Source organism: Stenella coeruleoalba (assembly GCF_951394435.1).
Source record: "Stenella coeruleoalba genome assembly, chromosome: 15".
Classification (NCBI taxonomy): domain Eukaryota; kingdom Metazoa; phylum Chordata; class Mammalia; order Artiodactyla; family Delphinidae; genus Stenella; species Stenella coeruleoalba.
In genome coordinates, this window is record NC_137161.1 from 26,469,761 (window position 1) to 26,495,551 (window position 25,791).

General features: G+C 46.7%; 1 protein-coding gene across 1 annotated transcript in view; it reads right to left on the reverse strand.

The window, feature by feature from the left end:
- TTLL9 (tubulin tyrosine ligase like 9) overlaps positions 1 to 25,791 on the reverse strand; it is a gene marked incomplete at its 3' end in the record, with an annotated part of 55,664 nt that overhangs the window by 1,185 nt on the left and 28,688 nt on the right. Inside the window, 10 exon segments of the mRNA XM_079944625.1 lie at positions 2,777 to 2,901; positions 4,118 to 4,231; positions 6,274 to 6,470; positions 7,282 to 7,340; positions 18,447 to 18,534; positions 19,408 to 19,448; positions 21,010 to 21,100; positions 22,299 to 22,334; positions 22,338 to 22,373; positions 22,971 to 23,035. Coding sequence (XP_079800751.1) covers positions 2,777 to 2,901; positions 4,118 to 4,231; positions 6,274 to 6,470; positions 7,282 to 7,340; positions 18,447 to 18,534; positions 19,408 to 19,448; positions 21,010 to 21,100; positions 22,299 to 22,334; positions 22,338 to 22,373; positions 22,971 to 23,035 — 852 coding nt within the window.

A 25,791-nucleotide genomic window follows, 5' to 3' on the forward strand; every position in this document is an offset into this window, starting at 1 on the left:
TTTCATCAGTACTCTTCCACCCCCAGCCAGCTCCTCCTGTATTCAAAACCATCCACCCAGACGCTCAGCTGGAGTCTTGGGAAGCACTGGCTCTCAACCTAAGCTGTGCTTTAGACTTATCTGGGAGCTTTGATAAATACTGACGTCCAAAGACACTTATCTCCAACAGGCGTCAGTATTTTTTAATTCTCTTGCATGATTCCGATGTTCAGCCAGGGTGGAGAACCACTGTTCTGAATCTTTGCTACTCAAACAGAGTCCAGGAACCAGCAGCATTGATATCTGAGGTGGACTGTTAACACAGGCGGCTGCCATGATCCTCCCAGGCCTATATGCACCTCTCTGCAAAGGTGCCTCTCTGTGCCGCGCCTCCCGTCAAGAAGTGGAGTCTATCTCCTTGTCCCCTGAATCTGGGCTGGACTGGCTTTGGCTACTGGATTGTGGTGGAATGACATTGTGGGATTTCTGAGCCTAGGCCTCAAAAGGCTTCGCTACATCTTCTCTCGCCCTCTTGGAGCCCTGAGACTACCATCTGAAGAACCTGGGGCAGGGCTGCTGGAGGATGAGTGGCCACCTGGAAAGAGAGGCTGCTGACAGTCAGTCTCGAGCACCACACATGTGAATGAGGCTATCCTAGACCATCACGTCTCAGCAGATCTGCTAGGTGCCTGCAGCCCTGTGAGAGACCCCGGGCGACACCTGAAGAATCATAAGCAAATAAGATAGTTGTTTTAAGCTGCGAGGTTTTAGGAGGGTTTGTTACATAACAGTAGCTTGTTAGGTATGCAGACTCTTAGCCCCCTGCTCCAGACCTACTGAGTCATAACTGCATTTTTAACAACGTTCCCAGGTGATTGTACAACTTGAAAGCATTGTATAGTCATCCTCCAGCAACACCATGGGCAGGTACTAGGGGTCTGCTGTGGGAAAACCATTCACAAACCTTCTCTCCCTTGCTTTCCTGAAGGCAAACTACTTGACTTCCCAGGCTTCCTTGCGGCTGAGGTGCCATGTGACCCAGTTCTAGTGGGTGGGAAGTCAGCAGAGGTTGCTGGGAGGGCTTCCCTTTTGGAATAAAGAGTCAAAGCTTGAAAGAAAGGCTTTGGCCCTTGGGCCTTCCTGTCTCTTCCTGCCTGAGACAAGGACACGGTGTCTGGAGTTGGAGCAGCTGTTTTGTAGCCATGAGGCAACAAGCATGAGCATCAAGGCAACATGCTGAGAGTGGCAAAGCAGAAAGAGGAAAGAGCTGGGTCCTTGTGCAGCTGTTGTGTACGGCCTACCCCATGACTTCCTGTGGCTTAAGATAAATCAGTTCCTATCTGTATAACTGTTAGTTGGCTTGTTAGTGTTTGCAGCCGAACCCAATCCTAAATCATACCAAACTCTAAAAGATACTTAAAACTTCTTTTCATCAAAAAAGAGAAAAAAAAAAATGCCACAAACAAAATTTAAAAAGCAAAATGACAAACTCAGGAAAATGTTTACAGTAAGTTTGACAGAGGGATGATATCCTCAATATATTAATATCCAAGCCCTTTACAAATTTAGAAAAATGTAAGCCCATTGAAAAATAGAGTATGGACAGCTTACAAAAGAAGAAATGCAAATTTTAAATCTGAAGCCCCACCCATAATCAATGGAATGCACAGAAAACAAGTCAATCTTTTTACCTATGAAGTTGGCAAAGGTTTTCTGTTGTTTTAAATTCAGAACTGGCAAATCTGTGTAATATTTCTAAGAAAGCAATTTGACTGTAATAAGTCCATCCTTTTGACCCAGTAATTCTATTCCTAGGAATCTGTCCTAATGAAACAGCCAGAGTTTCAGCTGAGCTTTATGTGAGAGGATGTTCTCACAGGATTATTTATAAAAGTGAAAAACTGGAATCATGCCAAATGCTCGATTATATGAAATTGATTTCATAAATTTGGGGATGTTTTACAGCCATATGGTAATCTTGGTTTTAATTGTGCTAAGGGACAAGCACTAGCAGCCAAGCATTCGGGTTTTGGAGTCACAGACAGATCGGGGTTCATGTCCCCGCTCACCACTTACAACCAAGCCCATCAGCAAATGATGTAACATCTGGAGGCCATTTCCTCATCTGTAAAAGAATAAAAGCTGCCTAAAAATGAAATGAGATAACGTACGTAAAATAGTTAGTCTGGGCCTGGCCATACAATGTTTCCAAAAGAGAGGCTCTTATTATTGAATGAGATGAAAAACGCTACATGGGAAATTAGACTCAAAGCTCCAGCCCAATGCCAATTTTGTAAAAGAAAAAGCATGAATATATGCAGTTTTGAAAAACTGGATGGAAATACACCAGATTGTTAAAGATGGTTACGTCTGGATGGTTTTTTTTTTTTATTTTCTTCTTTAATTTTCAAATATTCTACAATGAGTATGAATAATTTTTATAGTCAGGGAAATTTTTCACTTTTGAAAAACCAAATTTAAAGTCAAGCCCCGAAGTCCTTAATTTCTCTTAACAACATATCATGCTTTTTGTGTGGGTGCCACTTAAGCCTTTTGAAATCCACCTCATGACAGATTAATAATATCTCTCACTACGGCATATATTAAGACAGAAACTATTTAATCTCTGTTTTACAGATGAGGAACAGAGAGGTAAGTCCCTTGCCCAAGGTCACACAGCTGGTAAATTGTAGATCAAATTAAAACAGTCTAACCACTGTGGCAAGCTGCCTCTTAGACTACTTGGCACCTCCCATGACTCATCCCTGGTGCCCACTCCCCACCTGGCCCCACATACCAAGGTGCGTGTTGGTCACAAAGTTCCCCAGCCCCGACAGGTCATGAGCCCCGTCTTCTCTGCTGACAGGGCCATCGTTCCACATGAGGTCGAAGCCTCCCACTCGCTTCTCCCTTCCCGTGAGTCTGGACAGGCAGGAGACAAAAAGGGTTAATGAAGGTGCACCTGGTAGGGCCCTAAGACTCAAGCCAGGTCCCTGACTGTTCCCTGCACCCGACTGGTGCCCACCCTGTCAAAGTATCTTCTTTTGTCCATCCATTCACTGGTCGTTTCCCAGGCGCCCACACAGGCCTCAGACGGGTCATCCCCCATTTGTCCCCAGGCTTACACACTTGCCCCCAGTAACATGCACCTATTCGTGCTTTCTGGTTTAAAGAAGTCTGCTGTTCTTCCCAGACCACAGACTCCATGAAGTCAGGGACTAGGCCTGTCATGTCCTTTATTGTGTCCCCAGTGTGTGGCACAAGGCCTAGCACATAGTAGGGGCTCAAATGTTTGTTGAATGAATAAGTGATGATGGATATAGTGGGCACCTGAGGTTCTGCCTGCTCAGCATACATTTCACCATTTTTTAGCCTGTGGGTACCTGGGTTTTTCTTTGGAAAACCATGCCTCCCTCTCTCACTCTCATGGCTCAGGTGGGGTTAACCCCCCCCCCGGGAGGTGGGCACAATACCTAGGTCAATCAGAGTCACAGTGATTGGTTCCGGTATGGGCATGCGACTCAATCCCCACCAATGAGCAATGAGAGTCAGCCCTCAAACTTTTGCCAGAATAATTGGGGAAAAGTTAATACGGAGGAAAGAGATGAGAGAGAGGGAAGTGAGAACAGACAAACCAGCCAACACTGCCTGAGCCATTCCTGAAGTCAAACCCTGGATCTTTCTATTATATACACATCATTATATCAATAAATAGCCTCTTACTGTGCACTTTCTGTGAGTTACACACTTTATAATAAATTATCTTGGTAAATTAATCTAACAAACCTGAGAGGTAGATAGATATGAAATCTCCCATTTTACAGATGAGAAAACTGAGGCTCAGAGAGGTGAAGTGAGTGGTTCAGGGTCACACAGTCAGGAGATATTGAGGAAATCCTGCTGGACCAAATCTCAGAAAGCTGTAGTTGGCCTGCTCTGCTGGGACAGGGCTGAGTCCCTGGGCCAGGATCTGACCCTGTGTGGACATTGCAGTTTCTCCATCTGTAGAATGCTGGGGCGGGGTGGACAGAGCCATGTCTGAGGGCCTCTCAAGTCACAAGGTTCTGAGTTCTCTATCCTCGGTGGGAACCCCGATGGTCAGGTACAGGGATGCATGAGCAAGGTTGCTCTCCCTCACCTGGCCTCCATGTCCACGATGTGCAAGGTGTCTTCCAGGAGGCAGGTCTTGAGCTCATAGTCCTCCTGGCTGCTGGCTGTCAGTGATGGGGATGCATTGACCTCCAGGAGCCACCTGCGGAGGGAAGGGAGTAGAGAATCTTAAGTGTACCTGGTCCCTGAGGCCCCTGGAATTTCACTGAGAGGCTAGATAGGGTCCCTCAATTCAACCAGGGCTGCTCTCTCCACATTTCCATTTGAAGAAAGGGTTCAGGGGCTAAAACTTTCTTTTTTTAATTAAATTTATTTATTTAATTTTGGCTGCATTGGGTCTTCGTTGCTGCGCGCAGGCTTTCTCTAGTTGCAGCGAGCGGGAGCTACTCTTCATTGCGGTGCGCAGGCTTCTCATTGCGGTGGCCTCTCTTGTTGCGGAGCACGGGCTCTAGGCGCGTGGGTTTCAGTAGTTGTGGCACGCGGGCTCAGTAGTTGTGGCTCGCGGGCTCTAGAGCGCAGGCCCAGTAGTTGTGGCGCACAGGCTTAGCTGCTCCGCGGCATGTGGGATCTTCCCGTACCAGGGCTCAAACCCGTGTCCCCTGCATTGGCAGGCGGATTCTTAACCAGTGCACCACCAGGGACGCACAAAACTTTTGAAAACAACTGTCACAAACTTGGGCAGTTCCCACAGGGTCCAGGTGGTGACTTATAGGAAGCAAGTTGGTGGGGGTAAGAATGATTTTGCTGCCCTCATGCTTGTTATCGCTTTTCCTTCTTTCAAAAGAGCTGTGAGTACAAGAAAAACTCCTTTCCTAGTGAAACTTTGCCCATAAATGGCCTGACACGTCAGGGGGTGGGGAGTAGCAGGGAGGGGTAGGGACTGTGGTGAGCCGGAAAGAGCATTCCATGTCTAAAGGGGTGGCTATGGAGGCTCTAGGAGAGCGTTGCCCTGTGAGAATGTGAACCCAGAATTGCAAGATCCTCTGACTTTCCCAGAAAAGCCAAAAAATCCAGATTTTTGTGTAAACATCTTCCAGTTATTGGAGACTGTCAATGAAAATCAACCAAATGCAAAAACATCGGGAAGGCCAAACTCAAAGTGTCTGCAGGCCAGAAGCAGCTCAAGGGCCGCCAGCCTGCAACCGCTTGTTTTGTGCAACCCTGTCATTTTACAGACAGGAATCTGGGGCACAGAGAGGGCAGGGCTCACCCAGCAGGTCAGTGGGAGGCTAGGGCCCCCTTTCCACTATCTTCTGCTTCCTGCCAAGCTTGTTTCCCCTTTCAGTGTCCACTTTAATGCCCATAGCACATCTTGCATCCCCGGGGGCAAGGGAGAGAGACCCGCTGGTGCCCGGCCCCTGTTTCTCTTGAACTTGGGCCCGACTTAGGTCTTGCTCTAGGGCTCCTACTCCTAGCTCAGAAAGCCCCTCAACAACTATACAGTGACCCTGGGGAGGGGGTTGGGTCCAGGAACCTCAGTGCTGTGGGAGCAGCTCAGCCCAGGAACATGGACCCTGGGCCTGGCTCAGCCCTTGACTTACTGCATGACCTCAAGCTGCCTCAACAACCCCACTGGGCTTCTGTGCCCTGTTGTATCACGTAAGGGCCATCACTGTGTTCCCTGATAGTTCAGGTTTGTTCTACTCATCAGCTCAACCTCCTCGTGGGCCCTGGGAGGGCACAAGATTCTTGGCAGGGATCGACATGGTAACAGTACTTCCTTACATGGCACTTTGCATCCTCAAAGCACCAGGGCTAACAGAGGGGAAGCTTCTTGCCTGATAGGAGGGGAGGATCGCTGACTCAGCAGATGCTCAGCAAAGGCCTCAGTGCCAGGCATGGGGCTCAGTACCTCACTTCTTCCTCATAAAGATCTTACAGACAGAGTGACCGTTTTATTTTATTTTTTAATATTTTTTGGCCGCACCGCGCGGCATGCAGGATCTTAGCTCCCCGACCAGAGATCGAACCCGTGCCCCCTGCAGTGGAAGTGCAGAGTCTTAACCGCTGGACCGCCAGGGAAGTCCCACAGTGACCATTTTATAGACAGGCAAGCTGAGGCACAGAAAAGGAAAGTGTGCCCCACTGGGAAGTGGCAGAGCTGAGCTCAAACCCGGGCAGTCTGGGTGCAGAGTGTGTAAAACATCCCTCCAGGCTCTCCGGGCCGCGAGCCCATCCACTTACGGCTTGAGGTCCTGGTCTATGAGGATGTCATAGCCATACAGCTCGAAGCAGTGCTTGTCGCTGATGATCACCTTCTGCACGCTCTGCAGGCTTCTGATGAAGATGTTGTCCATGTCACTGAAGAGCGTCTCCACTGCCGTGGGCCCATGCTTGGATGCCAGATACTGCCGGAAGCGCTGCAGCATCCACTTGCAGCCCTGGGACCCCGCCACCGGGTTGGGAGAGGGAGCCTCGGTCAACCCGGACCTGGCCCATCCAGACCATCATTTACCATCAGCACAGCCCCTAGGCTTGGACGAGAGGGGCCCAGTCCTGAGTCCTGTGATTAGGAGAGCCCCAAGTGTGTCCCTCCTTGAGGGGCGAAGATTCTACATGCCCAAGAGCCTGTGCCTCTCTTTCTAGAGCACAGCCTGCTATCCACCACCCCAGAAGTCCCTGACCAAATGCCCTGCACCAGTTTCCTCCCTGGGCCTGCCCTTATGCAGACAGACTGCCCTGACCATTGTGCAGCCCAAGGCCCAGGGAGTCAGTCACCAACAGCTTGCTGTTTTGTGTGTGTGTGTGTGTGTGTGTGTGTGTGTGTGTGTGTGTGTGTGTTTGAAGGAAGCCCCCTCGGGGTGATGGGGAGCTGGGGACCATGTCTTCCTGGGCTCTTCTGTTCTGGCTTTTAACTCTGAGAAGTCTGAGTGTTCTAAATATGAACCTGGCCTTGCAGGTTATCAGGTAGATAGATGATAGATGATAGATAGATAGATAGATAGATAGATGATAGGAGTATATCTGTCAAGGTAGGAGGATACAACACATTTTTTTAAACAGTGTGTTCGTTTGATTTGTAACTTTTAAATATTTAGACATATGATGTGTGGGCCTCCATTTGTACTCTTGCCCTGGGCCCTGCAAATGGGAAGGTGATCTGAACTCTCTTGGGCTCCTTGGCATCCCTCCTCCTCCCCCCAGCCCAGTCCCAGAGGCCATACCTGGAGGGCAGAAGCCCAGGTTCCTCACCTTCTTTGGGTGGTAGTCGGGAGACGTCTTTTGCACGGCGACATTGGTGAGGTGAACATCTGCCAGAGATTAGTGGTCAAGGGCCAGTGCGGACAAGAAGGCGCTGAGCCCTGTGCCATGTAGCCCCCAGGGACCGAACTGAGACCCTTGCTTGGGAAGTGATGGGGGAAGGCCACCAAACAGCCCAGAGGTCACGTGCGGGGGCTTCGGAGTCAGATGGGCTCGCACCCCTGAGCAAGTCACTTAACCTCTCTGAGCCTGTTTCCCCACCTATTAAATGGGGGCGTGTAGTAGTATATTGACCTCACAGGGTTATCTGAAAAATCAGATAAGATGCTGTGTAGAAGCACCTCTTACAGTGCCTGGCGTGGCTGATATTAGATTAGGATTGTTCCACTCAAGAGGAGAGAACACTTTCTAACATGTAGAAAGACCAAGCACAGAACAGCCATCTCAGGACATTCTGAGCTCTCTGTCACTAGAGGGGCTCAGGCTGTGTGGCCACTTTGCAGGAATATCAGAGAAGTGACCCAGCATTGGGATGGGGTCATGTTGGCCGCCTTTGAAGTCCCAGCCCTGAGAGTCTGCTTTCGGTATCATTACCATCGTCACCACCAGTAACATCGGCAACACTTTGAAGCTTACAGAGCATGTTCACACACTTCAGCTCATGTATTCCCCAAATCATTCCCATATCACAGAAGAGAGCTTCGAGGCTCAGAGAGGATGACAGCCACTCAGAATACCCCTTCTCAACATCCTCCTCCACATAGCTAAGTAAGATGGATCCCCAAAACCTTGTGTAGTGACAAGACATAACTTTCACTTGGACTTGTTGGTGAGACAGGCTGAGACCTTTTGCTGCAGTGCTTGCACCTGGATACACAGAAACTATAAGGGACTAAAAATAACTGCATGCATGCGCAGTTGGGGCAAGTTATGGACAACAAGATACAAAGAGACCAAAAAGCCCAACTGCCACTTCTGAAGAGCCAGGAGCAAAAGCAGAGGGTCGGGAGCAAAAGCAGGGTATCGCACATGCCCCCTACACACCACCACCACCAAAGCGTTGGGCAAACCACCTAAGCCACCCTTCTGGCCCGACCCCTGGACACACCCCTACCCTCATCCCATATAAGGAACCAGCTCCCCCCACCTTGGTGAGTAAGGGAACTTGTTACTTGTTCTTGCCCCCCACTGCTGCAGCAGGGGCCCCAATAAAGCCTTGGCTGAATTTCTTCTCTGGCCTCTGATCAATTTCTATTGATTGAGGAGGCCAAGAACCCTGGTTGGTAACATTGGGACATTTCACAGATGCGGAGGTAGAGGCTCTAGGTCACTGACCCAAGTCTAATTCCCCTAACACGTATGTTTCTCCATATTTGTGGCATATTGGACAGGGCTTCAGCCTCTCCAGAGAAGGTGGGTATCCTCTGTAGCACCATTTTCCTAGAATGTCTTCTTTAGGGCTTTTCAAAGACCTTTTTTTTTTCACATTTGTCTGAGAGATTTTCTGCCTTAATTTCAAAAGAATAAGCACATAACAAACCACTAAAAGGAAGAGAGCCCTTACATTTTTGGTCAATTGATTTTCGAAAAGGGTGCCAAGACAACTAAGTGGTGGGAAGCAAAGTATTTCCAACAAATGGGGTGGGGATGCCTGAATATCCATGTGTGAAAGAATAAAGTTAGACCCCTTTCTCATACCATAGACAAAAATTAACTCCAAATGGACCACAGACCTAAATATAAGAGCAAAAACTATAAAGCTCTTAGAATAACATTTAGGAATAAGTCATTGCAACCTTGGGTTAGGCAGAGCTCCTTAGCTGTGACAACAAAAATACGGGTGAAATACACACAGAAAAAACTTTTGACAAAATTCAACATTGATTTATGATTAAAAAAATTCTCCAGAAAGTGAGCATAGAGGGAACCTACTTCAACATAATAAAAGCCATATATGACAAACCCACAGCAAACATCATTCTCAATGGTGAAAAACTGAAAGCATTTCCTCTAAGATCAGGAACAAGACTCTCACCACTATTATTCAACATCATTTTGGAAGTTTTAGCCACAGCAATCAGAGAAGAAAAAGAAATAAAAGGAATCCAAATTGGAAAAGAAGAAGTAAAACTGTCACTGTTTGCAGATGACATGATACTATACATAGAGAATCCTAAAGATGCCACCAGAAAACTACTAGAGCTAATCAATGAATTTGTTAAAGTTGCAGGATACAAAATTAATGCATAGAAATCTCTTGCATTCCTATACACTAAGGATGAAAAATCAGAAAGAGAAATTAAGGAAATACTCCCATTTACCATTGCAACAAAAAGAATAAAATACCTAAGAATAAACCTACCTAAGGAGGCAAAAGACCTGATTGCAGAAAACTATAAGATACTGATGAAAGGAATGAAAGATGATACAAACAGATAGAGAGATATACCATGTTCTTGGATTGGAAGAATCAACATTGTGAAAATGACTATACTACCCAAAGCAATCCCTATCAAATTACCAATGGCATTTTTCACGGAACTAGAACAAGAAATTTTACAATTTGTATGGAAACACAAAAGACCATGAATAGCGAAAACAATCTTGAGAACGAAAAACGGAGCTGGAGGAATCAGGCTCCCTGACTTCAGACTATACTACAAAGCTACAGTAATCAAGACAATATGGTACTGGCACAAAAACAGAAATATAGATCAATGGAACAGGATAGAAAGCCCAGAGATAAACCCATGCACCTATGGTCACCTTATCTTTGACAAGGAGGCAAGAATATACAATGGAGAAAAGACAGCCTCTTCAGTAAGTGGTGCTGGGAAAACTGGACAGTTACATGTAAAAGAATGAAATTAGAACACTTCCTAACATCATACAAAAAAATAAATTGAAAATAGATTAAACTTACCTAAATGTAAGGCCAGACACTACAAAACTCTTAGAGGAAAACATAGGTAGAACACATAAATCACAGCAAGATCCTTTTTGACCCACCTCCTAGAGTAATGGAAATAAAAACAAAAATAGGGCTTCCCTGGTGGTGCAGTGGTTGAGAGTCCGCCTGCCGATGCAGGTGACATGGGTTCGTGCCCTGGTCCGGGAAGATCCCACATGCCGCGGAGCAGCTAGGCCCGTGAGCCATGGCTGCTGAGCCTGCACGTCTGGAGCCTGTGCTCCGCAAAGGGAGAGGCCACAATAGTGAGAGGCCCGTGTACCTCAAAAACAAAACAAAAACAAACAAATGGGACCTAATGACACTTAAAAGCTTTTGCACAGCAAAGGAAACCATAAACAAGACAGAAAGACAACCCTCAGAATGGGAGAAAATATTTGCAACCGAAGCAACTGACAAAGGATTAATCTCCAAAATATACAAGCAGCTCATGCAGCTCAATATCAAAAAAACAAACAACCCAATCCAAAAATAGGCAGAAGACCTAAATAGACATTTCGCCAAAGAAGACATACAGATGGCCAACAAACACATGAAAAGATCCTCAACATCACTTATCATTAGAGAAATGCAAATCAAAACCACGATGAGGTATCACCTCACACCTGTAAGAATGGCCATCATCAAAAAATCTACAAACAATAAATGCTGGAGAGGGTGTAGGGAACCCTCCTGCACTGTTGATGGGAATGTAAACTGATACAGCCACTATGAAGAACAGTATGGAGGTTCCTTAAAAAACTAGAAACAGAACTACCATATGACCCAGCAATCCTACTACTGGGCATATACCCTGAGAAAACCATAAGTCAAAAAGATACATGTACCACAATATTCATTGCAGCACTATTTATACAATAGCTGGGACATGGAAGCAACCTAAGTGTCCATCGACAGATGAATGGTTAAAGAAGATGTGGCACATATATACAAGGGAATATTACTCAGCCATAAAAAGGAACGAAATTGAGTTATTTGTAGTGAGGTGGATGGACCTAGAGTCTGTCATAGAGTGAAGTAAGTCAGAAAGAGAAAAACGAATACCGTGTGCTAATGCACATATATGGAATCTAAAAAATACAGTACTGATGAACCTAGTGGCAGTGCAGGAATAAAGATGCAGATGTAGAGAATGGACTTGAGGACACGGGGGGAGAAGGGGAAGCTGGGATGAAGTGAGCCAGTAACATTGACAAATATACACTACTAAATGCAAAATGGATGGCTAGTGGGAAGCTGCTGCATAGCACAGGGAGATCAGCTCGGTGCTTTGTGACAACCTAGAGGGGTGGGGTAGGGAGAGTGGGAGGGAGGCTCAAGAGGGAGGGGATATGGGGATATAAGTATACATATAGCTGATTCACTTTGTTGTACAGCAGAAACTAACACAGCATTGTAAAGCAATTATACTCCAATAAAGATGTAAAAAAAATTATATTGAGATTAAAAAAAAAGCACAGGTGGCAATAAAAAAGTAGATAAATTGGACTTCATCAAAATTAGAAACTTTTGTGTTTCAAAGGACTTTATGAAGAAAATGAAAAGGCAGTGCGCAGAGGATTTTTAGGGCAGTGAAATCACTCTGTATGATACAATATGATGGATACATATCATTATATGTTTGTCCAAACCCATAGAATGTACAACCTTAATGTAAACTATGGACTTTGGGTGATTATGATGTGTCAACATAGGTTCATCAATTGTAGCAAATGTACCACTCTGGTGAGTGGTGTTGATAGTGGGGGAGGCTATGCACACATGGGGGAAGGGGGTATATGGGAAATCTCTGTACCCTCCTCTCAATTTTGCTATGAACCTAAAACTGCTCTAAAAAATAGTCCTTAAAAAAAAGGACAACCAGGGACTTCCCTGGCAGTCCAGTGGTTAAGAATCTGCCTTCCAATGCAGGTGATGCAGGTTCGATTCCTGGTTGGGCAACTAAGCCTGCACGCCACAACTAGAGAGAAGCCTGCGCACTGCAACGAAGAGCCCGCGCTGCAACAAAAAGATTCTGTGTGCCTGCAACCAAGACCCGACCCAAAAATAAATAAATAAATAAACATTTAAAAAAGAGAAAACAAACAATGGAACAATATATATTAAAAAATATAAAGGACAACCCACAGAATGGAAGAAAATATTTGTAAATCGTGTATCTGATAAGGGAGCAGTATTAAAAATACATTTAGAAACTTACAGCTCAACAATAAAAAAGACTACCTAATGAGAAAATGGGCAAAGACTTTGAGTAGAAATTTCTCCAAATATTTACAAATGGCCAGGAAGCACACAAAAAGATGCTTAACATCATTAGTCATCAAGAAAATGCAAATCAAAACCACTTCACATCCACTAGTGTGGCTATAATAAAAAAGGACAGATAATAACAAATGTTGGCAAGGATGTGGAGCAACTGGAACTCTCCTACCATGCTGGTGGGAATGTAAAATGGTGCAGTGCTTTGGAAAATAGTTTACTCGTTCTTCAAAAGGTTAAACATAAAATTACCATGTGACCAGCAACACCACTCCTAGTATATACCCAAGAGAAATAAAAACATATGTCCACACAAAAACTTGTACACAAATGTCCATAGCAGCATTATTAATAATAGCTCAAAAGTAGAAACAACCCAAATGTCCATCAACTAATGAATGGGTAAATAAAATGTGCTATATCTATACAATGGAACATTGCTTAGCAATAAGAAAGGAATGAAGTACTGATACAGGTTATGACATGGGTGAACTTTGAAAACATTATGCTTAATAAAAGAAGATACAAAAGACCACATATTATATGAATCCATTTATATGAAATGTCCAGAATAAGCAACATATAGAGTAAAAAGTGGTTGCATAGGGCTGGGAAGTGGGGTTGGAAGGAAATGGGAAATGACAGCTGATGAATATGGAGTTTCTTTTGGGGGATCGTGAAAATGTTCTAAAACTGAATGTGGTGATGGTTGTGTGAAGATGATAAGAACCCAATGAGTTGGGCTTCCCTGGTGGCACAGTGGTTAAGAATCCGCCTGCCAATGCAGGGGACACGGGTTTGAGCCCTGGTCCAGAGGATCCCACATTCCGCAGGGCAAGCCCATGTGCCACAACTACTAAGCCTATGTTCTAGAGCCCAGGAACCACACTACTGAGCCCATGTGCCACAACTACTGAAGCCCACGCACATAGAGCCCATGCTCTGAAACAAGAGAAGCCACCAAAATGAGAAGTCTGCACACCGCAACGACCCCACTCGCCACAACTAGAGAAAGCCCGTGTGCAGCAATGAAGACCTGACACAACCATAAATAAATAAATAAATTTATTTTTTTTTTTAAAAAAGAACCATTGAGTTGTATGATTTAACTGAGTGAACTGTGTAGTATGTGAATATATCACAATACAACTGTTATTTAAAAAATGGAAAAAGAGGATGTTCAGGCAAAGTGAGTTACTGGCTTTAAGAGGGGAAATTGCTCCCTTGTGTTGGAGGAAACACTCACATTTCTCCGCACACTGCTCCTGCCTGCGGGGAGGAGAAGTCAGGGACTTCCCTAGTTTCCAGGGGGAAGCAGAGGCTAAAAGAGGAGAGTGGGTGACTGGTCAGCTGACCTCAGAGCCTCCCCTCTCCACAGATGGACCTGAAACCAGGTTCCAATGGACCAACAAGCTAAGTGGCAAAAAGTAAGCAAACAAACGGTCCAATTCATAGAGAAGTGGAACTGATTAGCTGTGAGATCTTCAGGGGGAAAAGGATTTTCTTATCTTAGAAATGACAATAGAAATCACAGAGGAAATCAGTGGATATAGTCAACTATGTGAAAAGGAAATTAATCAGATGTCAAGGCAAAACTGAAAGGCAAACATGACTAGAGAAAAGATTTGTAACAAATATGACAGGCTAATGTTTTGTCACGTGAAAATCACGCATAAATTGTTAACAGTAAAATTGTATGACCCTAATAGATAAATAGATAAAGGATATGAAAACATAAAAGAAAAAATATAACTGGTAAAAGACCATCTGGGAAAGTGCCCAAAGTTTCTAGTAATAAAAGATACACAATTTTAAAGGGATGTAAATGGGGGAAAAATGCAAATTGGAAGAGATGCAAATTCTAAGGCAAAAAATCTGCTTCCCCATCAAGTCAGTTACATTTTTTTTAACCTTTTTATTGGGAAAAAATTTTAAACCCACAGAATACTTGCAAGAATAGTACAATGAATTCCCATATATGCTTCACCTATATATGCCAATTGTTTTGGAAATGTGTTTTTTTTTTTGAATAAATTTATTTATTTTTGGCTGTGTGACGTCTTCGTTGCTGCGCACGGGCTTTCTCTAGTTGTAGCGAATGGGGGCTACTCTTCATTGCAGTGCGCGGGCTTATTGTGGTGGCTTCTCTTGTTGTGGAGCACAGGCTCTAGGCAAGCAGGCTTAAGTAGTTGCAGTGCACGGGCTTAGTTGCTCTGCAGCATGTGGGATCTTTCAGGACCAGGGCTTGAACCCGTGTCACCTGCACTGGCAGGCAGATTCTTAACCACTGCGCCCCAGGGAAGCCCTGGAAATGTGTTTTTTAATTGATCGTCCCCAGTACTGGGGAGCTGGAATGAAATGTCAGTGGGAGGGTAAAAATATGAGGAAATCTTCTGGGAAACAATCTGGCCGATGCCCTTGACCCAGTATTTATACCCCTGTGGCATCATACAAAGGAAAAAATTTTAATATAGTAAAAGATTTATGAAAAAAATATGTTTCTTTGCAGCATTGTTTGTCCTAACAGGAAGAAACTGACTACTTCCCAAATGCCTGCAGCAAGTAGGATTAGTAAACCAGTAAAACCGGTAAAACCAGTATTCAGTGGAATACTTTGTAACTAATAAAAAATGTCTATAAGGAAAATACTTAAATAATGTTCAGTGAAAAAAAGGTTATACTTATACAGTGTGATCACTCATATATAAAAGGCCAAACAACAACAAAAAACCTGGGAGGAAAGACATCAAAAAGGTAAGTAGTTATTTCTAGAAAGTGTGACTAGAAAAGGTTTCTTTTCCTCCCTCCCCCCTTTTTGTACATTTCTGTATTTTCTGATTTGTCTTTAAAGAGCTATACTTTTACTATGAAGGCTATATCCTTTCAATGTTTTATTCTCTTTACTATTAAAGTAATTCATAGCAGTTATAAAGAACAGTTCATAATATAGAGAAATGTGTAAAGTTGACAGTAAACGGTTCCTGACCTGATTCTAATCCTCTGAATTTTTCAAAGTTAATAGATTCATGAGTATCCTTTCATACTTTCTTCTAAACAGAAACGTACTTCCCTAAAAGCAAAAATGGGATTGTAAACGCATCCCAGTTCTACACCGCACATGTTTCCACCTCATGGTCTGTGATAGACACGTTGGGTTTTTGTTTGTTTGTTTTTCTTGGCAGAGCTTTGCAGCTCGTGGGATCTTAGTGTTCCCAAACAGGGATGGAACCCGGGCCCTCAGCAGTGAAAGCGCAGAATCCTAACCACTGGACGGCTAGGGAATTCCTGTAGGTATTTTTCCATGACATTTCAATCACCTCATTGTATTCAACAGCTACACAGGATCCTGGAAATGCTTTATCATTCATTTCACCGTCCCTCTAGGGTGGGTTAAGCTGTTTCTGCTTGTTTACTACTACAGTGTTGAGGTGAATATTTTTATATTTTGGGTGTGTGTATATGCATATATGTATTTGAATAATTGTGTGTAAACTATATATGTTATATATATTTATTTAAAGTCAGGTTAATAATATTATATATTATTATTTTGTGATCCCAAGTTGCTTTATTATTTTAAAAGTTGCTGTGTTTCTAAAGCAAATATGGCAAAATATTAATATCTGCTAAATCTGGATGGTAGATGCATAGATTTCTGTTACAGCCTTTCCTGCAGTTTTCATAGAATTTAAATATTTCAGTATTTAAAAATTAAGAACAATTAAAAGAAGGGATGGAAAATTACGTGTATTCACTCACTGTGAAAACAGCAAAGGCTCATTAAACAGAAACTAGCCCTGGGAGAGGCCTCAGTTTAATAAGGCCCCATGATGTCTGGAGATAAGCAAACACTTTTAAATGGGGGTCGGGAGACCACTAACGCGTACTGAGTAGTCATTCTGGGTTAGGCATTGTCTAAGTGCTTTACATGTATCATTTAACTTTAATAAGAAATGAGGTGGCAAAAAATGAAAGTAAAATAAATTTGATGAGTTGCATATGGTAAAGGCTTGTTAGAATCACAAAATAAAACAAACATACTGGAAAGGCTGAAGTTGGCTAAATAGAAAGAAACAAATTGTAGAAAATTCTCAGGAAGGCCTAAGCCCTTCTATCATGTAGGGAATGTATTATCTTGGACAGACACTTAATTGAATAATGAAATTAAGGCACAGTGATGTGAATTGACTAAAAGCATCAGCTGGATTGCCCAGGCCAGAAGCTTGGCAACATCACTTGTCATTTCCACCTCTCCCATATGCAGGTGATCTAGTCGTGCTGATTTATCTCCTAAATATTTCTGATCATACCCCTTTTCCTCTGATGCTCATGTCTGAAAATCTTAAAAACAATCTTTGATGTTTATATTTGAACCAGATAATACATTCACATAGTTCAAAAGTCAAAAGGTATAAAAATGTATATAAGGAGTATCTCCTTCCCACCCCAGTCTCCACCTGCCCATTTCTCCTCCCAAAGGCAAATTCTGCTTCCTGTTTCTTCTACATCCTTCCAGAGATATCTAGGCACAGATAAAAACATATACAGAGATACACTTTTTTGTGTGTGTGTGTGGTACGTGGGCCTCTCACTGTTGTGGCCTCTCCCGTTGCGGAGCACAGGCTCCGGACGCGCAGGCTCAGCGGCCATGGCTCGCGGGCCCAGCCGCTCCGCGGCATGTGGGATCTTCCCGGACCGGGGCACGAACCCGTGTCCCCTGCATCGGCAGGCGGACTCTCAACCACTGCGCCACCAGGGAAGCCCCCCCATTCCTTTTTTTTTTTTTTTTTTTGTGGGACTTGGGCCTCTCACCGTTGTGGCCTCTCCCGTTGTGGAGCACAGGCTCCGGACATGCAGGCTCAGCGGCCATGGCTCACAGGCCCAGCCGCTCTGCGGCATGTGGGATCCTCCCGGACCGGGGCACGAACCCGCGTCCCCTGCATCGGCAGGCGGACTCTCAACCACTGCGCCACCAGGGAAGCCCCCCCATTCCTTTTTTTTTTTTTTTTTTGTGGGACTTGGGCCTCTCACCGTTGTGGCCTCTCCCGTTGTGGAGCACAGGCTCCGGACGTGCAGGCTCAGCGGCCATGGCTCACAGGCCCAGCCGCTCTGCGGCATGTGGGATCCTCCCGGACCGGGGCACGAACCCGCGTCCCCTGCATCGGCAGGCGGACTCCCAACCACTGCACCACCAGGGAAGCCCCCCCATTCCTTTTTAACAGCTGTATAGTACTCCACTGTATAAATGAGTAATTCATTTAGGTATTTTCTTTTTTAAAAAATCTCACAACAAGGCTGTGCAGTGAATAACATTTAACCCCCTCTTTTACTATATTGCTAGAGTACCTGCAGGATAAACTCCAGAAGGGAATTGCTCGGTCAGAGGGTCTGTGCATTTATCTTTTGATAATTTGCCAGATTGCCTCCTAAGCGGTTGTACCAGTTCACATTCCACCAGCAATGTATGTACTCCCCTAGCCTCGCCAATATAGCGTGTTATCAAATTTTTCATATCTGTCAATTTGATGGGTGAAAAGGACATTGTATTCAAGTGAATGAGTGAGCTGATGACTAGGCATGTAAAAGGACGCAAACATTCTCCAAAGGGACTCAAACACTCCTATCCTATGAGCATGAATCAATGTGAAATGATCACCAAGCAGAGAAGCCTGGGGTGAGTTGCTCTGAGCAGAGCAAGGCTGCTCTCCTCAGATCACTGGAGGATCCCCCATCTCCACAAGATTGTGAGCTCTGGAAGGGAAGTGACCAGGGCTATCTTGTTCACTGCTGTATCTCCTGTGCCCAGACCAGAGCCTGGCACTCAGCCAACATCTGTGGAGTGAATGAGTTATCTCAGGACCAGCCAGGGGACAGGCAGAGCAGGGTATGTGGAGAACACTTAGGGGTGGGGGGTGGGATGCCAGGATACACTGGTCATCAATGCTGTTCAGTGTGAAGCGGGTGTTGGAGAATCGGGCGAAGCCGTCCCGGTACAGCCAGGCTCGCAGCGGCATGTACTGTGGGGGAGGTGGAAATGGAGAGAGAGAAAAGGGAAGGGGAATCAATACCAGCACTTTCACAACTCCTAGCTTTTGCACCTGCTGTTTCCTCCGCCTGGCATGCCCTGCCTTCTCTCCCACATCATCCTTCATGAATCTGCTCAAACATCACCCTCCTTTGATTCGATCCCCCTCCTTCCCTGGAGGTAGAAGTAAGGGTAGGGAGATGCAGAAGGGAACAAAGTTAATGGGTGTCTTCTCTGCTCCACCACCACATGTGACACCCACCAGCTCACGGTGTGTCCATATTCCCCACCAGACTGTAAGCTCCAGGAGGACAGGGGCCGAGCCTGTCTTGGACACCCTTATATCCTGTTCCCAGCAGAGAATATTGCACCAGGAAGGTTTAAGTGTTCGTCGAATGCATGGGCGGAGGGAGTATAGCACCTCCTTTGTTAAGAGAGTAGGATGCCTGGATCCAAGTCCCAGCCCTGCCACTCACCGTCTGTGTGAACTCAAGCCAGTCACTCAGTCCCTTTGATCTGTTTCCTTATCTGTAAAATGAGGCCAATAAAAGATCCTACCTCCCTGGTTATTAGGAGGACTGAATGAGATAAAACCTGCTAAATACTGGGCCCGGTGCTCAATACATGCTAGCTGTGGTTACCATGGATGACTGAATGAATAAAGAAGGAAGGCAGAGTGACAACCCAGTTGCTGGGGTCTCTGAGACGGCAAAGCTTGGATCTGTTTACCCACCCCCTGGGCTCTCCCAGGCAGGTTAAACCAGACAGCTCACACGGGTGCCCCCAGAATGGCTTCTGCCCCTGTCCCCCAGTCCAACTGTCCCTTCCCCGCCACTGGAGGAAGGCACCTGTACTGGTCACTCACCGACATCACCAGCACGTAGACACGCAGGTCAAACTTGCGGCCTGTCAGGCAAGGAAAGAATTAATCAGGGTAATGAATATTGAACGTGTACCGTGCTAGGTTTGGGGGATACAACAGTTGACAGGCAGATGTGAATCCCAGTGTGCCACAGGAGGTACCGGGTGCCTGCCTAGCCCAGAGGGGGCGGGGCCTTCGCGCAGGAGGAGCTGCCTGAGTAGAGGCCCAGAGGCGACAAAGAGCTTGGTCCAAGGGCAGAGTGGAAGGAGATGTGAGTGAGGTCAGCAGAGGCCAGGTCATGTGCAGTTTTTGGATTTTGTTCCACCAACCATGGGAAGCTACTGAAGGGTGTCCGATCCATCTGGCAACTGTGTTTGGAGTAGAGCGAAGGGGGCCAGAGCAGTGGGCATCAATGCGGAGGCTGGCGTGTTGCCCTGGAGGGAGAGGACAGTGTCCGGAACTGGGATGGAGGTGGCCAGCAGGTTCAAAAGCTGCATGGGAACTTGATGGAGAACCGGATGTGGGAGGGAAGAGAGGGACGCTCCCAGAACGGTCTCCACCTTCTGGCTCGGGGGTGCGAGGGCTGCGTCCCCAGGGGGAGGCTGGTGGGTGAGCCAGATGGTGGGGGGAGGACAAGGGGTAGATGTTAGTCCTGTTGGATTCGAGTTGCTGAGAGGTGCCTGCGAGGGGATGATACAGGCTGCAGGACATCAGGGTCTGGGGTGCAGGGCAAGGTCTCGGCTGCAGACAGAAAGCTGGGAGTTACTGGATCTGGGTGGTGGTTAAAACCACGAGAGAGGATGGGGTCACTGGGAAAGGGAGGGGTGGAGAAGACACCACGGACTGCCCCGGCGGAAGGACATTTCCTGACGAAGTGAGAGGAGGTAAGTGATGTTGTCCCCTTCGGAGCACTGGCTCCTCTCAGACCAGACCCTCCCAAGACGCCCCTCCTCACATACTGCCTGACGTGTCTGTACTTCACGGCCCCTGTGTGGGAAAAGCAGAGGTGGAGACGGCCTGGGGAAATCTGAGAAGGTTTCATGCGCCATAGCCTGGTTCCGCCTCAGGCCCTTGGCCCTTACAGCTCCCCGGGCCTCCAAATCTACCCACGGGTGACTCCTAGCTGTCATTCAGGGTTCAGCTCCCCTCACCTCTGCAGAGAGGCCCTCCCTCACTCTGCACTTGATTTACTTCCTAACACTCACCGCTGTGTGGAACTATCTTACTTCTTTGTTTCTGGTTTATTGCTGTCTGCTCATTGGAGTGTAAGCTCCAAGAGAACAGGGTGGGCAGCCAGCACCCTGGACGATGGTTGGCACTGACTAGGCACTTTGTAAATATTTGTTGGATAAACGCATGAAGGAGCTGGTTCTTGAAGAATGAAGAGGATTTTAGCGAACCAGGAAGGGAGAGGGAAGGGCATGCCAGGCAGGGGGAACCTTAGGGGCAACGGCTGGGAGGTGGGAGCATGCAGGGTGGGATTCTGTCTTTGCATCCCATCATGCCTGGTGTCAGGCTGAGCCCACGTTGGGCTGCTAATCAAGGCTTGTTGACTGACTGACCGACCATCCCATGGAAGGGCAGGAGCAGAGACAGCCATCTTACCTCCTATCAGGTAGGGATTTTCGATGTAATGCTGAGCTACATAGTTCTCCACGGGAATATCATCTTTCTGGTCATCAGAACTTCTTGTGGCCTAGTTGTAATAATAATTGTTATTAACATTTTTTTCGCATTTCCTGTATATGAGGCATTGTGATAGGCACTCTACTTGGGGGTATATGATCTGATCCTTAAATCAACCCTGTCGGGAAAGTACTAATGTTATTCCCGTTTTACAGATGAGAAACTGAAGCACAGAGAAGGGGAGTGACTTGCCCATGGTAACACAGCCAACTGGTGGTACAGCTGGGAAGTGGACCCACACAGGCTGGGCCCAGAGCTGGATATTTAGCCTCTAGATCTGTGCTTCCCAGTAGGGCAGCTACTGGCCACATGTGGCTATGTACATTTATATTTTAATTGATTAAAAGGAAATGATGTTACATGCTACAATATGGAGGAAACTTAAAGGCTTCATGCTAAGTGAAACAAGCCAGACATAAAAGGACAAATATTGTATGATTCCACTTATACGAGGTACCTAGAGGAGTGGAATTCATAGAGACAGAAAGTAGAAGGGTGGTTGCCAGGGGCTGGGGGCAGGGGGCAGGAGGGAATTAGTGTTTAATGGCTACAAGTTTCAGCTGGAGAAGATGAAAAAGTTCTAGAAATGGATGGTGGTGACTGTTGCACAAAACTATGAATGTACTTAATGCCATTGAATTGTACACAAATAGAGTTAAACTGGTAAGTTTCATGTATATTTTACCGCAATAAAAGAGGAAATAAATTAAAAATCCAGTCCTTCAGTCGCACTAGCCTCATTTCCAGTGTTCAGTATATCAACATGGCGCTAGTGGTCAGGGCATTGGAGAGCACAGGTGTGCACCATTCCCACCACTGTAGAAAGTTCCGTTGGTCAGTGCTGCCTGGAGTACCACCCAGGCCTCCAAGGACCTTCCTCTCCCTTCTCTACTTGCTAATTCTTTGCAGGCCAGCCCAGCTCAGGAGGATAGCACGCTCCTTTTCACCTCACCATCTGCAAAGCCCTTTCCCACCCACTGTCCCCTTCACAGTAACCTTGTGAGAAAACCGAGGCCCAAAGGCAAATGTCACACACCTGGTAAGGTCACACAACAGCCAGTGGCAGTGAGCGCTGGAACTCAGGGCTTCTGGGCCCAAGGGCCAGAATTTTCTACACCTACCACCACCCCCACCCCCAAGCTGCTTCAATATCGAGGCAGCCAGGTCTTCTCTTTCTGGGACCCAGGGCTACCCCCACCTATACTCATGTGGCTGCCAGAGGGGTTGACAGCGCTCGGAGCCGGCTAAGCCCCCAAGCTGGTGAGCTTCTTCGCGGCGGTGCCCCGACAGTTCCATTGGAGGAATCAGGACACACGGTGGGGAGGAAAAATTCATTTATTGAGCACCTGCTGTGAGCTGCTGACACGGTAGGTGCCCGTTGTGGAGTTCTGTCATCCTGCCCCTCACACCCGCCCTGCACATTATCATCCCTAAGGGGCTCAGCAGTTTCCCCAGGACCACACAGCTGCTGAGGCAGGATTGGGACCAGGATTTCTGCTGTGACAAAGACGGGGTTGGGGGAGGGAGGGACCTGCCTCGGGCTCAGTCCAGGACCTGGAGGAAGAGTTAGCCAAACTCTCTGCAGCCAGGTGAGCAGGAAGCCCAGGAAAAGAATGCACCGTTCTCTTAGACATATTAACTCACTGATTCACAGGGGCACAGAGAGGTGAAATGACTTGCCCAAGGTCACACAGCTATTAAGTGGCAAGGTCAGGATTTGAACCCAGGCAATTTGGCTCCAGAGACCCTGCACCCATAGGCAGGCCTGCAGGCAGAGCTTCTTGGCCAGCCCTCCAAGTTTTGAGGGCAAGGAGGAGGGGCCCCTCATCCATGCAAGGGCAAAGGAGGGTTTGGGGAGGAAGGGGGAGGGGCAAGCTCACCTTCTTCCAGTCCATGATGTCCTTCAGCCTCCGGAAGAGGAAGATGCCCTTCCCCTGCGACCGGGCTACCTGGGGTGGGGGTGAGGGCAGAAAGGTTGGCTCTCAGCTCTGTGTGGTTCCCTGTTGGCCCCTGGGCTTGGGGGCCTGGGGCCCCTCCCCAGGGGCCCCTCCCCAGCATTTTTCTGTTTCCTTCCCCGAGGGCCCCCCAGCTGTCCCTGAGGAATGGCCCAGCCCAGCCTTGAAGGGGTTGGGACAGAGAAGGTGCTAAGCATGGTGGGAGGGAGAGAGGGAAGTGGGAAGGAAAGTGAGAGACCGACTGAGCTCACAAAGGCACACAATTGCATGAATAATACAAAGGAGCAGACAATTAAAAAGCCATTTCTAACAGTCCTGGGAACACATCATCCACTTCTTTTTTTGGAAATCAATTTGCCTTCCTAATTAGATTTTGCTTCAGCTAATACTGCAATCAGCCTGCCTTTGTTGAATCCCAGCATGGATAATTCAAAGCTTCACAGAGTCTAGGGGTTGGGAGAAGCTTTCATTCCATGCAGGGCAGCAGGCACCAAAGGCATTGCTCCCTCTGTGACATCCCTCCACAATGGTCACCTGCCTGACCTTGCACATTCACAGTGCCGGGGAGCTCACTACCTGCCCCCACCCCTTGACAGCCCATTCCACGGCAGGATAGCGCTATTAAGCAGTCATTTCATCCAGAAGGTACATATTAGGTGCCTACTCTGTGCTTGGCTTTATGCTACAGCAGTAACCCAGACCTCATGGAACTTTCACAGCTTAACCTGTGTTGAGTTAAAATTCGCCTGCCTGGTTCTGGCCTCTAGGCCTCCTACAACAAATCTGGTTCCTGGGCCCCAGAACAGCCCTTTGGTTATTTGCAGCCCCTGAGCAAGTGCCCCGGAGCCATTTTTTCTCCAGCATAAATGCACCCAGCCTGAGCAAACTCTCATTTCGTTCTCATCTCCTCTGAGCATGGCCCAGCTGGTCAAAGCGAGGCTCTTGGTACGATGTGAGGCGGGCAGGGCCATCAGGCATGGCCGCGGGTTGTTGCAAGAAGGGCTTCCAGCGGTGGGGGCAGTGGGAGCTAAAAACCCAGCCCTGCTCTGCCTGCCATGCTGTGCACCCTGATTCAGGGTGTGTGTGCCCAGAAGATGGGGTGCCCAAAATACTGGAGCACTGGCAGTGGTGCAGGGGCAGCCACACGTGCACAGCTCTTTTGGAAAACAATTACTCAGTGTGCATCCAGGGCTTCCAACGGTTCGCAGCTGTGCAAAGACTTGACTGGGCACTTCGGGAGAGATGACCCAGAGTAAGCAATGAAAAGGCACTGACCCATAGTCTTCAGGGAAACGCAAATGAAAACCCCAATATGATAGCACTACACACTCCCCAGGAATGGCTAAAAGTAAAGGCAGACACTACCAAGTGTTGGTGAGGATGTGGAGAAACTGGAACGCTCACACACTGCATTGTTGGAAACTGTTGGGCAGCATCCACTAAAACTGAAGGCAGGCACCCCTGTGACCCAGCGATTCCTCTCCTAGGTAACTCCGTGACAGAAACGTGTGCACGTGGGCATCCATGGACATGCACGGCAATGCCCAAGCAGCACAATTCATAATAACTCCAACCTTGAAACTCTCAAATGAATAAATATTCTCTCAATGGAATAGTGTACAACAATGCTTAGCAATTTACAGTTACCCACATCAGTATGGATGAATCGGACGGACATAATGTTGAAGGAGAGAAACCAGACACAGTGTAGCTGTACTGCATGATTCCAATTATATAAAGTCCCAAAACAGACAAAAAGAACCTATGCCGTCAGTGACTGGGGGTGGTGGGTGGAAAGCGGTCTGGGGGAGCTGCTGAGGGGCTGGCAATGCTCTGTGTATAATCTGGGTACTAGTGTTCACCTTGTGAAAATTCATCAAGCTATATCCTTAATAATTTGGGAACTTTCTGTTTTATTAAACTTCAATTAAAAAACTTCTTTTTAACAGTTCATACCTTTTGATCTAGGAACCGCCACCCCCACCCCTGTCGGTTGACTTCCCTAAAGCCATTCCACTTCCTCTTGTTCCTGGCTGACAAAGCCCACCTCTCAGGATGGAGGCTAGAAAGACCAGATACTTGTTTTCCCAGCCTCCCTTGCAGCTAATGGAAACCATGTGACCCATTTTGGCCAAAGAGACCTAAGGAGTTATCTGCTTGGGGCTTTGAGGAAAGAATTTCATCCTTGTTAAAAATATTAGGGTTGGGGAGAGATTGGGGGTGGGGGGGGAGAGATTGGGGGCGGGGGGGGTGAGAGAGAGAGAGAGAGAGAGAGAGAGAAAGTGTCTGCCCCTTGTTCAAATGCTGCATCTGAGGAGGTGAAACCTGCAGCTACAACAGCCATCTCACATCCATAAGGTGACAAGTTTGATGACAGAAACCCAACACACTGAGGAGGCAGAGTGGACAAAGAGAAGAAGCCCGGGCTTTTAAGGGCACCTTTGAGCACATCCCTAAACCTGGAACTGCCTACCTCCAGCTTTCTTGTTATATAAGATAATGAAAAGCCTTTATTGTTTAAAGCCTTGTTAGTCACTGACATGCCTATTCCAGGAGATGTCCTGGAATAATCCTAAAGAGTGGAAAATAAACTTCCTGCGTGGTGATATATCAGAGTTGTTGAGACTGGAAATCACCTAACATCTAGCCCCACCAGACTGTCGTTTCCAAAAGCAATCACAACGATATTCCCAGTCCCACATGTCTTCCCCAACCTTGCTACCCACCACCTTCCAACAAGAGGAAA